The sequence below is a fragment of the Panthera uncia genome, chromosome F1 (assembly GCF_023721935.1).
Source record: "Panthera uncia isolate 11264 chromosome F1, Puncia_PCG_1.0, whole genome shotgun sequence".
Lineage (NCBI taxonomy): Eukaryota > Metazoa > Chordata > Mammalia > Carnivora > Felidae > Panthera > Panthera uncia.
In genome coordinates, this window is record NC_064813.1 from 67,428,689 (window position 1) to 67,440,993 (window position 12,305).

The 12,305-nt window shown below is 60.7% G+C and overlaps 1 protein-coding gene across 2 annotated transcripts; it reads right to left on the reverse strand.

Moving 5' to 3' along the window:
• Positions 1-314: 314 nt before the first annotated feature.
• On the reverse strand, positions 315-12,290 carry NPR1 (natriuretic peptide receptor 1). 2 transcript variants are annotated; one of them, XM_049635001.1, is made up of 22 exons: positions 11,531-12,290; positions 10,753-10,952; positions 10,212-10,325; positions 9,925-10,060; positions 9,473-9,564; positions 8,636-8,771; positions 8,335-8,419; positions 7,512-7,632; positions 6,857-6,931; positions 6,637-6,714; positions 6,158-6,262; positions 5,835-5,906; positions 5,564-5,720; positions 5,113-5,268; positions 4,705-4,873; positions 4,039-4,185; positions 3,829-3,952; positions 3,607-3,675; positions 3,182-3,356; positions 2,955-3,053; positions 1,016-1,107; positions 315-846 (listed from the first exon to the last, which is right to left on the reverse strand). In XM_049635001.1, the coding sequence occupies exons 1-22, from the start codon at positions 12,255-12,257 to the stop codon at positions 784-786; spliced, it is 3,192 nt and encodes a 1,063-aa protein (XP_049490958.1). In that variant the 5' UTR covers positions 12,258-12,290; the 3' UTR covers positions 315-783. The 2 variants fall into 2 exon arrangements, with proteins under 2 accessions (XP_049490958.1, XP_049490957.1); XM_049635000.1 differs by having other exon boundaries at positions 4,039-4,302.
• Positions 12,291-12,305: the final 15 nt, after the last annotated feature.

A 12,305-nucleotide genomic window follows, 5' to 3' on the forward strand; every position in this document is an offset into this window, starting at 1 on the left:
TTTAATCCACATAAACAAAAGCTCTTTGGGGCCCTCAATAATTCTTAAGGGTGTAAACAGGTCCTTAGACCAAGAGCGTCAGCACTGCTGGGTAATTCACAGGCTGTCACGTAGATCCTGGCTGAGGAAACTGAAGCTGATTTCAGACACTGCACTCCCCAGCTCAGGAAGCATCTTATGTGGAACAGAGGGCAGGGAGCACGGCTGTGTTTTCTGGCCACCCGCTGTCCTTCCAGAGACATTCACTGGAATAAAGATGTTCATGGTCTCTGCTCACAGGAGAAACAAGACATACAGGGCTGCCCCTCCCCTGTGCTCAGTGCTGGGGGGAGTATGGGGGGGGTGTTTGTGGCCCATGTGGGTTGGGCCTAGATGTGGACTCCCCTCACCGCCTAGATTCACCTGTAGTCCCCTTTCCTGTTACCTCTAAAGTGGCTCTTCCCCCTCCCCATAGAAGTCACAGTGTCTCAAAGTGGAGTCCACACCCTAGCCTGGCTTGAGTCCGGGTGGAGAGTGGGTACACTCGTCTGCGTGTGCCACTGGATATGACTGTGTGCTTTGGTCCAGTCCCATGAACTCCGAGTCCTCCCCAACACCAGTCCTCCACCAGAGGTCACATCTGGTGTCTCCACTGGGGTTAGCACGTTTGGGTTGTTCAAACTACTTCTCCGATCCCTTTGGCAGCGGTGGGGCTGCTGTGAGTGAGGCCAGGACCTGGAACCTCTCTGTTGCCTCTGGTGCAGGGAAGGGGGTGTAGAAGGCCAAGGTGGGGGGGGGGGCAGGTCAGCCTCGAGTGCTACCGCCCCGCTCCCCTAGGAGCCAGTAGGTCCGCACTTTGCCTTTGCCCTGGAGGGAGAGAGAAGAGGAGGCTGGTGTAGGAAGCAGCGCACTGACCCACTTCCCCAAATCAGAGGAAGGCTTCGGGATGGGAGTGGGCTTGGCTGCTTGAGAAGGGGTCTGGGGAGGCACCCTCTGGTCCACAAGGGATGGTGAGGGTAGGGGCTTTCCCCTCTACCTTCATTTCTACGTCCCCTCGAAGCTCCAGCTCGAAACCACCAAACTCTTCCAGGACGGCCTTGGTCTCAGAAGACAAGTGGATCTTCAGGGCTGGGAAGGACAAGGGAGGGCGGGGGGTGGAAGCAATGGGAGCGGGGAGACTGGGAACTGCAGGACTCCTTTCTTTCTCAGGAAGCCTCCTCCTTCAGAGTCCCACCCCTCCACGTGGAGTCTGGCCATTCTGGCCTCTCCCTCAGAATTTGACGGCTGCGTTGTCCAACACCGCAGCCACTAGTCACCGGTGGCTATTCACATTTAAGTTAATTAAAACTAAATACAGTTAAAAATCCAGGGCTTCATTTGCACGAGCACATTTCAAGCGATCAATAGCATCCTGTGGCAGAGACTACTGTGATGGACAACCCGGGTTATAGAAAGAAAGTTCCAGTAGATGGCATTCTAGCGTGTTACCAGGCTCCAGACAGACAGTGCAGCATGGTGGTTAGGGGCTCAGACTTTGGGTCCTGCTCTGTCTAGTGAATCCCAGCTGGGACAGCTGCTTGGAGAAGTAATGTAAACTCTCTGTGCCTCATTTTCCTAGTCCAACAAATGCTGATGGTGACAGTATCCATGTCAAGGCCTTGTTATGAGGACTACACGAACCGCTAACCAACTATCTCAGCAGAGTCTGGCACGCAGGAAGCACTCCTGGCAGTGGTTGTTGTCGCTCTTGTTTACTTCAACGCTCATCTTGTGGCAGAGGGAATTGAGGCCCAAACTGTGGGGGTCAGACCCAGGCTCTGACTCCCGACCTGGTACCCCCCACGCCTCTGTCCATAGTTGCTCCCACCACTCCTGGGGGATACATCGGAGCGGCCTCGTTTTGCTGTTGAAACATTTCTGAGAGGGGCACCCGGGTGGCGCAGTCGGTTGAGCGGCCGACTTCGGCTCAGGTCACGATCTCACGGTCCGTGAGTTCGAGCCTCGCGTCGGGCTCTGTGCTGACTGCTCAGAGCCCGGAGCCTGTTTCAGATTCTGTGTCTCCCTCTCTCTGACCCTCCCCCGTTCATGCTCTGTCTCTCCCTGTCTCAACAATAAATAAACCTTAAAAAAAAATCATTTAAAAAAAAAAAGAAACATTTCTGAGAATGTGCTCCTTGAAGACAGGACCTCAGTGAGAGCATTCCTCTGGCTCTGACCGCCCCAGACACAGTGACCAGGGAGTATCTGCTGAGCCAGAGACCCTCTGGGCTGCAAAGCAGCCCATCTCCTGCCATGAGGCTTGGATGGGGTCTGCAGGGACTTCCCCCCGGCCCCGCCAGCTGACACGGGGTCTGAGTGGTCTTCGTACCCCAGGGCCTGGCACTTAGTAGGCATTCAGTGCATGTTTAGTGAATTGAATTGTATTGCACACAGCAGGAGGGTAGAAGAGGAGCCTGACGCAAGACTCAGGGCAGGAGGAGAGGGCAGCAAGTTTTTCCTAGGTACCTACTGTGCTCCGCGGCCCGCGCTAGGTTTCTCACGAGCCGGAGACGGGTATTGTTTTAGAGATAAACAGCTGAAGCTCAGAAAAGTTGAATGACTCGCGTCCTCGTCATGGCATATGGTTTTCATACATAACTCCTCTAAGGTGCGCGTCTTATTCTCTCACAGGTGAGGAAAACTGAGGCTCCAGGAAGTGTGGCAAATCGACCCACAGTTGTGTGGATGGTGGAGCAGAGACTTACACCCAGTCCTCTGCCACATGCAAGAGGGAGCAGAGGGGCCCTGAGGGGGGGGACCAGGGCGACAGTCCAACATCTGCCTGGAAAGACTTTTGGATGGGGGGGCGGGGGGGGGCGCTGATCTCTGATGGATTGGAGGTGATGTACCCTGGCTGGGGGTGAGCCGCCGGTGGGGCCGTCCTCGCTGAAGCCTGTCTGTCCCTCCAGCCACTGCGAGCAGCCCAGCCACTTTACCTTCCCCGTTAGACTCCATCCTGGAGGCGGTGTTGACTGTGTCTCCGAAGAGGCAGTAGCGAGGCATCTTCAGCCCTACCACGCCGGCGCACACGGGTCCTGGAGGGGGTGGGGAGGGGTGTTCCATGAGAGTCAAGTGGTGGACCCGAGGCCCCTGGGAATCCAGGTGTGTGTGTGTGTGTGTGTGTGTGTGTGTGTGTGTCTGTCTGTCTGTCTGTCTCCCTCACCTGTGTGGACACCGATTCGCAAGCGCAGCTCCTCCTGGGGCCGGTGGCGGATGCGGAAGGAGCGCACAGCATCCAGAAGCGCCAGGGCCATGCGGGCCACCTCGCGGGCGTGCAGCAGCCCGTTCCGCACGGGGAGCCCCGACACGACCATGTAGGCATCGCCAATGGTCTCCACCTGCCGGGCCCACCAGAGGATGCAGGGCATAAACACCGGAAATTTCTCCTCCCTGTGCCACCCCACATGTGTTTGGTAACCTCATCTGCGCCGTCCTTTCCCTGCCTGTCCCTGGGTCTCCGGGTAACAGTCTCTGCCCATGTCCCACGGTCTCCTCTCCTGAGGCTCTATGTCATTCTGCCCATCACCCTTCTCTGACCCTGCCCGTCACCATCTTTCTGTCCCCCTCCGTCCCTGCTCCCACCCTCACCTTGTACACATCAAAGTTGTCTATGACGGCATCAAAGCAGGTGTACAGATCATTGAGCAGGGTCACCACCTGGAAGGGAAGAGAGGCCAAGACGGGTATGGAGTCAGGGAGCCCATCTGGGCTCAAGTGGGGAAAATGGGACCAGAAGGCAGTCCTGATGGGACAGAAAGGCTGGCCAAGCACAGCCTGCCTGGCCCTCACCTGTGGCCGTGCCGCACTGACCTGCATAGGCGTGCTCTCTGCCGACAGGGCCGTGAAGCCCACAATGTCGCTGAAGTAGATGGTAACACTGTCGAAGGCTTCAGCCTGGACCGTCTCCCCACGCTTGAGCTGCTCAGCCACTGAGCTGTGGGGTCAGGGGCAGGTATAGGATAAGCGCGGGAGGCGGGGCTGGAACAGGGTGGCAGAGGGTCACCACACGTGGGCACTCACTGGGGCAGAATCTGGTAGAGCAGGGCCTCGGCCTTGCGCTTCTCCTCCAGGTAGGCCTGGGTCCTGTCCTCCACCAGCTCCTCTAGGTTGTTGGCATACTGCTCCATGCGGGACAGCAAGTTGTCCAGGATGTTGCTGCTGTGCTCCCTGAGGCCCCGGGAGCAGGGCAGAGGCGGTGAGAGAGCTGCCCAGAGCGCCCTCCCCAGCTCACCAGACCCAGGCTGCCATGTCAGCCCCTGTGCAGGGCAGTGGAGAAGGCCAGGCCTGGGGAGCATGGCAGGGTGGGCGTGGCAGGGGAAAGGGTAGGAAGAAAGTTCCATTCATCTCTGAGACCCCAGAGTCCGGAAGCTTCAGAGATACTGGCTACTTCGTTCATCTTTGTTGAACAGAAGCGAGTTAGAAGCAGGTGAACGGGGATCAATTAAGGACAGAGTGTGGGCACCCGGGATGGCAGAGGGGTGTGTGTGGGGGGTCTGTGGGGCACAGTGCGACAGATGGCCCCCAGGGCTGGGTTGGAGGACAAGAGTATGTGCTCCCCTCTGCTCTGTACCACTGAGGAGGGGCCGGCGGGCCGCAGTGGGGTCCCTTGCCACTGCTGGGAGAAAAGACTTAAGTGTGGGGCACAGGGTAGCTGTTGGGCACGGGGGACACACGAACACCAGCAACCTGTTGAACTTGCGCAGCATCAGGCGAATCTGCTGGAAGGGGGGCCGTTCCTGCGGCTCCTCAGCCCAGCACCTCTGCATCAGCTGCCCCAGCTCCTCCAGGTGACTCTGCAGGGCCAGGGAGGGCCGGAAGGGGGGCTGCTCACCCCGAGTCACACGCTCCACGATCTCTGTGGTGAGGCAGGAGGGGCTGAGGGCTGGGGCCAGCCCAGGGCTAGTGAGAGACACAGGGGGGAGGTCCAGGAGCGGGCCGGGACCCCGGGGTAGGCAGGCAGGCAGACAGCGGAGTCACTGGCAGCAACAGAACCTTCCAGGAGGCGGGTGTGGTGGTGTTTGCAGGGGTCCCTCACCCTGGGGCTGGGCTCAGGTGCAGCTGTGGCAGGGCTAGGGGACTCCATGGTCCTCTCACCTTTGGGGCTAAGGTCCAAACCCTCCACATGGAAGACGCCACTCCTCAGGGCAATCTCCTGAAGGATGATTCCAAAGCTGTACACGTCACCTGCCTGGGAGCCCCGGGCAGGGGGTGAGGCCATTCGCAGGAGCTCAGGGGCTGTCCACAACTTTTCTGCAGGTTAGAGGTCAGGAGTGACCGGGCGAAGGGCCCTAAAGCTGAGGGGTGGGGGTGTGTCGGGGGGGGGGGAACAAGGTCCTAGAAGACGTGGCTGGAGCAGCGTGCGGCCATCACGCCGAGTGCTACAAAGACACAGCCTCCAGGGGAAAGGCTCCCCTTTCCACTGGCGAATGAGCCAAACCAGGAATCCAGAATGGCACGCCAAGCCCTTCAGAGGCCTGGCATCAGTTGCCCCCGCCGGGCTGTGTTTGGAGGGGGGCGGGTCTTAGGGGGCAGAGTGTGGGCTCACTGGCATAGAGGGTGTGGCCTTGCTCTGGTTCCGGGTCCCTGAAGCTCTCCAGCCCGAAGTCAGTGATCTTGAGCACGAAGCGCCCGTCCACCACACAGTTGGAAGACTTGAGGTTGCCATGAGAGCAAATGGCCCCATTGTGCAGGAACAGCATACCCTGGAAATTTGCGGAGGCCGAGGTCTTCGGTGTAAGTGAGACCTACAACCAGGGCCAGGGGAGACGCCTGCCTGGCCCCTCCCCCACACATCGCATGGGGGATTCCGGGCTTACCTTGACGATGTCATTGGTAAGAGAGTATCGGAACATCCAGTCCAAGGTGATGCTCTCATTCTCCAGAATGTCCTGCTGGGCAATAAGAGTGAGGCACGCACCCGGCAGACCCCAGGAGGGGTGCAGGGGCCCAGTCACCCAAAGACTGGGCCCAGGCACAAAAAGACAGAAACTTGGATTTACTCTAGTGCCCCCCTCCCCGTTTACAGATGGGGCAGATAAAGGGCAGAAAGGAGGAGGTTTGCCTGGGGGTCATACGGCAGTGGGGAACAGAACCAGGGCTAGGCCCACATCTCCTGACCCCCCTCCTCTTGTCCCCTCACCTGCAAACTCCCACGGGGACAGTACTCCGTGAGGATACAGATGTTGGGGGGGTCAGTGCAGGCACCCACAAACCTGGTCAGGTGTTCGTTCTGTACATCCCGCATCTGCAGGGGGAAGCCAGCATCAGGAGCCTGGCAGAGACGTCCCTCCTCACCAAGTGGCCCTCCACCCTCAGGGGCCTCTCAGTGTTCTCAGTGCCCGTTCACTCTCTGCAGACACTCTAGGAGTCCGGTGACTCCCCCTGCGGTACCTCCTCCGGCTCACTCTGCCTCCTGATCCCTCCACCCACCAGGGGCATCGAGCACAGCCCCTCAAGGAACCTCCTCTAGGCTTCCTCTACTAGTCTCTTCTCCCCTCTGGGACCCTCTCTCTTAGCACAATATGCAGGGCCCATCCCTTTCTTAAGACACCCTGGGGTCCCCCCACCTCCTGTGTCCCTGGGACCTCTCCTAGGCCACTGCCTCACAGCCCCACTTACATGCTTCAGTTCGAACAGCACCTTACGAGTCAGCTCGATGCGTTTACGGTTCACACGCTTCACAGCCACGAGGTTGCCCTGGGCAAGGAATGGAGGTTGCATCGTGAGATGGCCCAGTGGTGGTGATGGCAACTGCTGACAGTGGCCCTGGGGCCCGTCCTGAGCCGTTGGAGGGCAGCCCTGCCCACCCCAAGGACCCGCAGTCTTTCCCCTGGCCCACCTTATAATATGCCGTTTTGGCAAACACTTGGAACTGGCCCTCTGTGGTCAGCAGGGAGCCGTAATTGGAGCCTCTCTGGAGGGACAGAGAGCAGGAGGGACCGGTCAGCCTGGGAGCCCTGCCAAGGGCTCAGCTCTCCATTCTGGCTGCCTGAGCTCTGGCCTTCACTGCCCCGCCTGATCTCGCGGCTGTCCTGCTTCTCGTTCCACATCATGAGATCCTTTCCTCATTTGTTATTATTTTTTTTAAATGTTTACTTTTGAGAGAGGGAGAGAGAGCGCGGGAGAGAGAGAATCCCAAGCAGGCTCCACATTCTCAGCACAGAGCCTGACGCAGGGCAAGAACCGTGAGTTCGTGACCTGAACCGAAATCAAGAGTCAGAGGCTTTGACTGCGCCACCCAGGCGCCCCTGTTTATTTTTTTAGAAATGTATTTTCACGTCTACCGTGTTTGGTCTTTGAAAGCCTCCTGCGAAGGAGGCTCTGTGCACGTGACCGTCATCTGAGGTAGTCTCTGAGGGGAACAGCACTTGTCCAAGGTCACACAGCGAGAAAGGGCAGGGCTGGGATCGGAAGCGCGCCGTCTGCACTGCCCAGCAGGCGCTGCCCGGACCCCTGCCCGGCCCCCGCTGCCCACCCCCACGGGGGCTCCTCACCGCGCTGAGCGTCAGCCGGCTGCCTGCACTCCGGAGGTGCCGGTCGAGGCTGCTGGGCTGCACGTCCTCCCAGCGCACCCGCCACAGCTCTGAGGCCAGGTCCCTCTCGAGCTGCATCTTCCTGGGGCATGAACAGGGGAGCCATGTCTGAACCCCTGACCCCGGGCCTCAGAGCCCGGGGCCGCCGCGTGTGCTAAGAGACAGGCGGACGGGGGCTGAGGGCCGGGAGGTGTGGGCCAGGCTTTGCCTGCCTCCCAGGGACCTTGGGCAGCCACTTCGTGTCTCTGAGTCTCACGTCCTCACGTCCTGATTTGGGAATGGGCGACCTCGACATTTATTTCAAAGCATTGTTACGTGAACAAAAAGAAACATCGTGTGAGGAAGTGCCCTCCTTGCAGGCCTGTGTCCTTAATGTCTGCGCGGCAGGCCAGCCTCCCACCAGAAGGCAGGGTGGGGGTCCTGCACCTCCCCTCTCCGCTCCGTGCACATCAGCCTTGCTCAACTGACTGGGCCCAGTCCCACAGGGTTGGAACCTCTGCTCCCCAGCAGGTGTGCCCGAGGCGAGGGTGGACCAGCCCACTCGCCTGCTCTGCTCTTCTCACAGCCTCATCCCTCCCGGCCCCTCCCCTCCGGCCCCTCTTCTCTCCTCCCTGTGCCCTGCGGCTTTTTAGCCCCGTCTCCTCCCCCACCTCCCTCGGCCTTGTCTCCTCCCCCACCTCCCTCGGCCTTCCACCTCTCCCGCTTCCCTGCAGGTCCCTGCCACCTCGGCAGCTAGTTCTCCAGGCCCCCCCAGCCTCACTCCCCACCCGCCTCCAAAGCTCACCTGTATATGAAGAAGGAGACGGTCAGAATGCTGAGCAGGGAGAGGCTGCCCACCACGGCCAGAACTTCCAGCGTGGAAAAGTGGTCTGCACAAGAGTCCAAGTTGCAGCAGGAGAGATTTGGGTTAGAGAGCAGGAAGAGGAACCTTCTAATAGTCCCTCAGTGAACTAGGAAGGTGAGTGAAGGGAAGAAAAAGGCAGATGTCCCTCCAGAAAGCCCTGAGTGTGGGAGAGGAGCACCCATCTGACTCCTGAAGCAGGAGCCTCTCCAGAACGGAGGCCTGGAAGGCAAGAGGCAGTCACCTTGGTTGCAAGCCGGGTCCTCGTTGTCAAAGCCACATTTGGGGATGTCAGGAGGTGGGTGGCCCAGGGGCCAGCTTAGTTCGTGCCCCGGCACGGCCACCAGCTCTCGGGAGATCCCGTTGTAGTTCAGAACCACCTACGGGAGGGCAGGAGTGGCAGGAGGGCAAGGCCTGGGGCGACGCTTCCCGTCCAGTGGAGCTGCGCGGCCTCCCCCGTCTCTGCTTCCCCGGCCTGTGTCTGGGCTGTCCACTGTTTACCAAGCCCCTCATACCCCGGTCACCAGAGTGGAAAAACCTGAAAACTACTCAAGGGCTTTATGAAGAAAACTCCACGTAGAACCCCGACTCGACATCAGGGAGTTTACGATCTTGGACTGAAGCACATAGGAAACAGGAAAAGGCAGTGTTCTCAGTCCACATTCGCAGGCCTAAGCCACGTACCCCTCCTCCAGGAAGTCTTCCCCGAGTGATCTGCTCCTCAGCACTTGTGGCCTCAATTCCTTCCTGTTCCTGACTGAATTTAATGAGCTGTGTGGCCACCACGTGAGCCTGTCTCTGCTGGGAGAGGGGCCTGCCTGTCTTAGGAGATGTGGGACTTCCTGAAGTTAGGGCTGTGCCCCCTCCTCAGAGCTGCGGTTCCCCAAGGGTAATGCTTGTGAGTCCCTATCATTCTGGCTGCTCCCCCAGACCAGAGCTGGGTCTCTTCTACCCAAGGCTCTCCAAAGGCGAGCAAGCATGGTGGAGTGACTACAGAGCCGACAGGTGCCCTGGGGGAAGGAGGGAGGGCAAGACGTCCTTCCTGCCTATATGGCACTGTCTTCTGGGGGCACACCCTTACCCTGAAAGTGCCAGTCTCAGGATGCATATCCCAGAGGGAGAAGTCGGTCTCCCGATCTCCGTTGCTGTCCATTTTCCAGTATCCTGTCACCCCTGGGGCATGGAGGAAGATGGCTGTGTTTTGAGGACGTGGAAGTTCAGGAGGGTACCCACCCTACCTGATCTCCACCCTCCGATCTTCTTTGCCTTGCCCTCCAAACGTATATGTAATATGTCACATATAATAACAACAACAAGAAGGACGTGTCAGCAGCAGGAATGACTGAGGTTGGGCACTTGGGAGGACTTCCTGATGGAGCAAGGCAGATGGGGCGGTCGTGGAGCTCCCTTACAGAAGACGGGAAAGGACGGGCATGGGTGAGTGACCCCCGCAGCGGCAGGCTGGAGGCTTCTCGCGGCCTCCTGCTCGGGGTGCCCCAAGGCGGGTTGTCCCTGCCACCTCCAGCCGCTGACCTTGGAAGCTCCGGTTCCACATCCGCTGAGTGACGGCCTCCCCATCAGTGAAGGTTCCCCCATGTGCCAGAGTCTCTGTCACTGCCTGGATGTAGAGCAGGAGCCCATCGTGGAAGGACGCTGGGATGGTGTTCATCTGCAGGAACAAGGGGGCTTGGCCGGGGCGGGATCCACGAGGGGGGGGGAAGAAGGGGAGGCCTGGGAATATGGAGGTGGCTGAGAGAACAGGCTGGGCACCGGCAGGGCAGTGTGGAGTCCATGCTGCAGGGTCCCAGGACCCCCCTCACCAGGCCGTCCTCAAGGGTGAAGTTGAACTTCTCCTGGGCCAAGTGTTTTAGCTGCTGCAGGAATTGGAAGTACTCAGGGTTGTCCGGCTCTTTATACGTGATGATTTTGGCGGCCTGAGGAAGGGGTCAGTGGAGAGGGGAGAGCTGGGCCATGACCCAGTCCTCCCAGTACCCTGGGCCACCTCCCCAGTGCATCTCCGCTCAGCCCAAGGTCGGAGTGGACGGACTCCATGTCACCTGTGAGGCACTGCCTGCTCCAAAGCAGGGGAGCCAATGGGATGACTCCTCAAGTCCTGTCAGTCTGTGGGACGGGAACACCCTCCCACCTCAAGCCCATCTGTTCATCTTTTCAGCCTCCTAGCTCTGAAGTTTCCTAGACCTTTTTACACCCCGCACTCTTCCTGGCCTCCCTCACCAAAGTCCCTGAGCAGTCAAGAACCTTTTTTCTAGAGCCCTTCAGACCCCGAGGAACCCAGTGCCCAGAAACTATGTGCCACCAGCACAGAGTCCCACAGCCCGGGCTTGCAGCCTGGACCCTCACCCGAAAGGCCTGCTGGGCACTGGCATCCTGCCCATCGCCTCTCTCCCAGGGCCTGTGGGAAGCAAGACCGTGTGCACCTTGCAGGCTTTGTCCAAAGAGGTCCAGGTGGAAAAACACATAGTCCTCCCCACTCAGGCCGGCTTCCAGGGCTAAAAGCATCAGAGTTCTGAAGGCATCTGGGGAGCTGCATATGTAGATAACTGGGGAGGAAGGGGGCGGTCAGAGAGAGACAGAGAGACAGGAGCCTAGATCCCGACAGAGTGCAGAGGGGGAACTCAGGCCAGGGAATTTGTGGACTCCGGACTGCTAGGGCCTCAGCGGCTGGCTGCCGAGAGAAAGGTGAAGAGGGCTGGGAGGAGTCAGTGGGCAGGGTTGGAGGAAGGAGCAAAGATAGGGAGGGCCGCAACAGTGGAGCCAAAGGTGGGGAAGGTGGGGTCAGCAAGGGAGGGAGAGGGGAAGGCTGGCCAGCAGAGAGGGGACTGGGGGTGGAGAGGGCGTGTGGGACGAGGAGAGGCTGCTGGAGGAAACCAGAAGTGGAGGAGGGGAGCAGGGATGGGCACCAAGCCGGGGGACCTACTGGGTGTTCTCCCCCCCAACCCCATCCCTCCCAGGGATGGGCACCAAGCCAGGGTACCTACTGGGCGTCCCCCGCCCGCCCCTCCCGCGACTCCAGAGGCAGCGGTGGGAAGCAGGTGGGGGGGGGGGGGGGAGTCGGGGAGCGCAGAACCGCGGAGAGAGCCGGGCCGTGCAGCCTCGGGAGGAAGAGCCGCCCCCTCACCTCGGCCTTGGCGCCTCACGGTCCGCAGCAGCAGGGAGTAGTGCTGGGGGTCGCCTTCGGCGAACTCCAGGTGGTCCACCGTGACGTTGAGGCGGTGGCGCAGGCGCACGTACAGGCCTTCCACCACGAAGAAGCAGGGCTGGTCGTCGCCGGGCCGGTACGCGTAGAGCACGAGCGCCTGGCGCTCCCAGCCCAGCCGTCGGTGCAGCGCCGCCACCAGGTCCCCCAGCTTGGCGTGGCTGGGCCCCGCGCGGGTGGTCAGCGCGTACTCGTCCTTGGCCCCGAAGCCCAGCGCCGGCGCGCCGGCCGTCAGCAGCGGCACCCGCCAGTGCGCCGTGAAGCGCCCCACGGGGGCTGCGGCGTACACGCAGCCGGGGCCCAGGAACACGGCGGGGCTGTGCTCCCACTTGAGGTCCACGGCGGCCAGCGGCGCGGCCGTGTCGGAGCAGACGCCCCGCGCGTTCTCGCTGCTGCCCAGCACCGTGCGCACCGTCCAGCCGGGCAGCCAGTCGGGCCGCGCCCTCACCCGGGCCAGCGCCAGCTCCACCGCCGGCCCCACGCGCGCCCACGACCACGGGTACGAGGTGTTGGCCAGCGGCAGCACCACGGCCACCGTCAGGTTCCCCGCGTGGCCTCCGGGCAGCAGCAGCGGCAGCAGCAGCAGCAGCGGCGGGAGCGGGAGCAGGCGGGCGCCGGCGGGGCGCCCGGGGCGCCGGGGGCGCAGCATGGCCTCAGCGGGCAGCTCGGCGGGCGAGCGCTCGCGCCATGGCCCCCC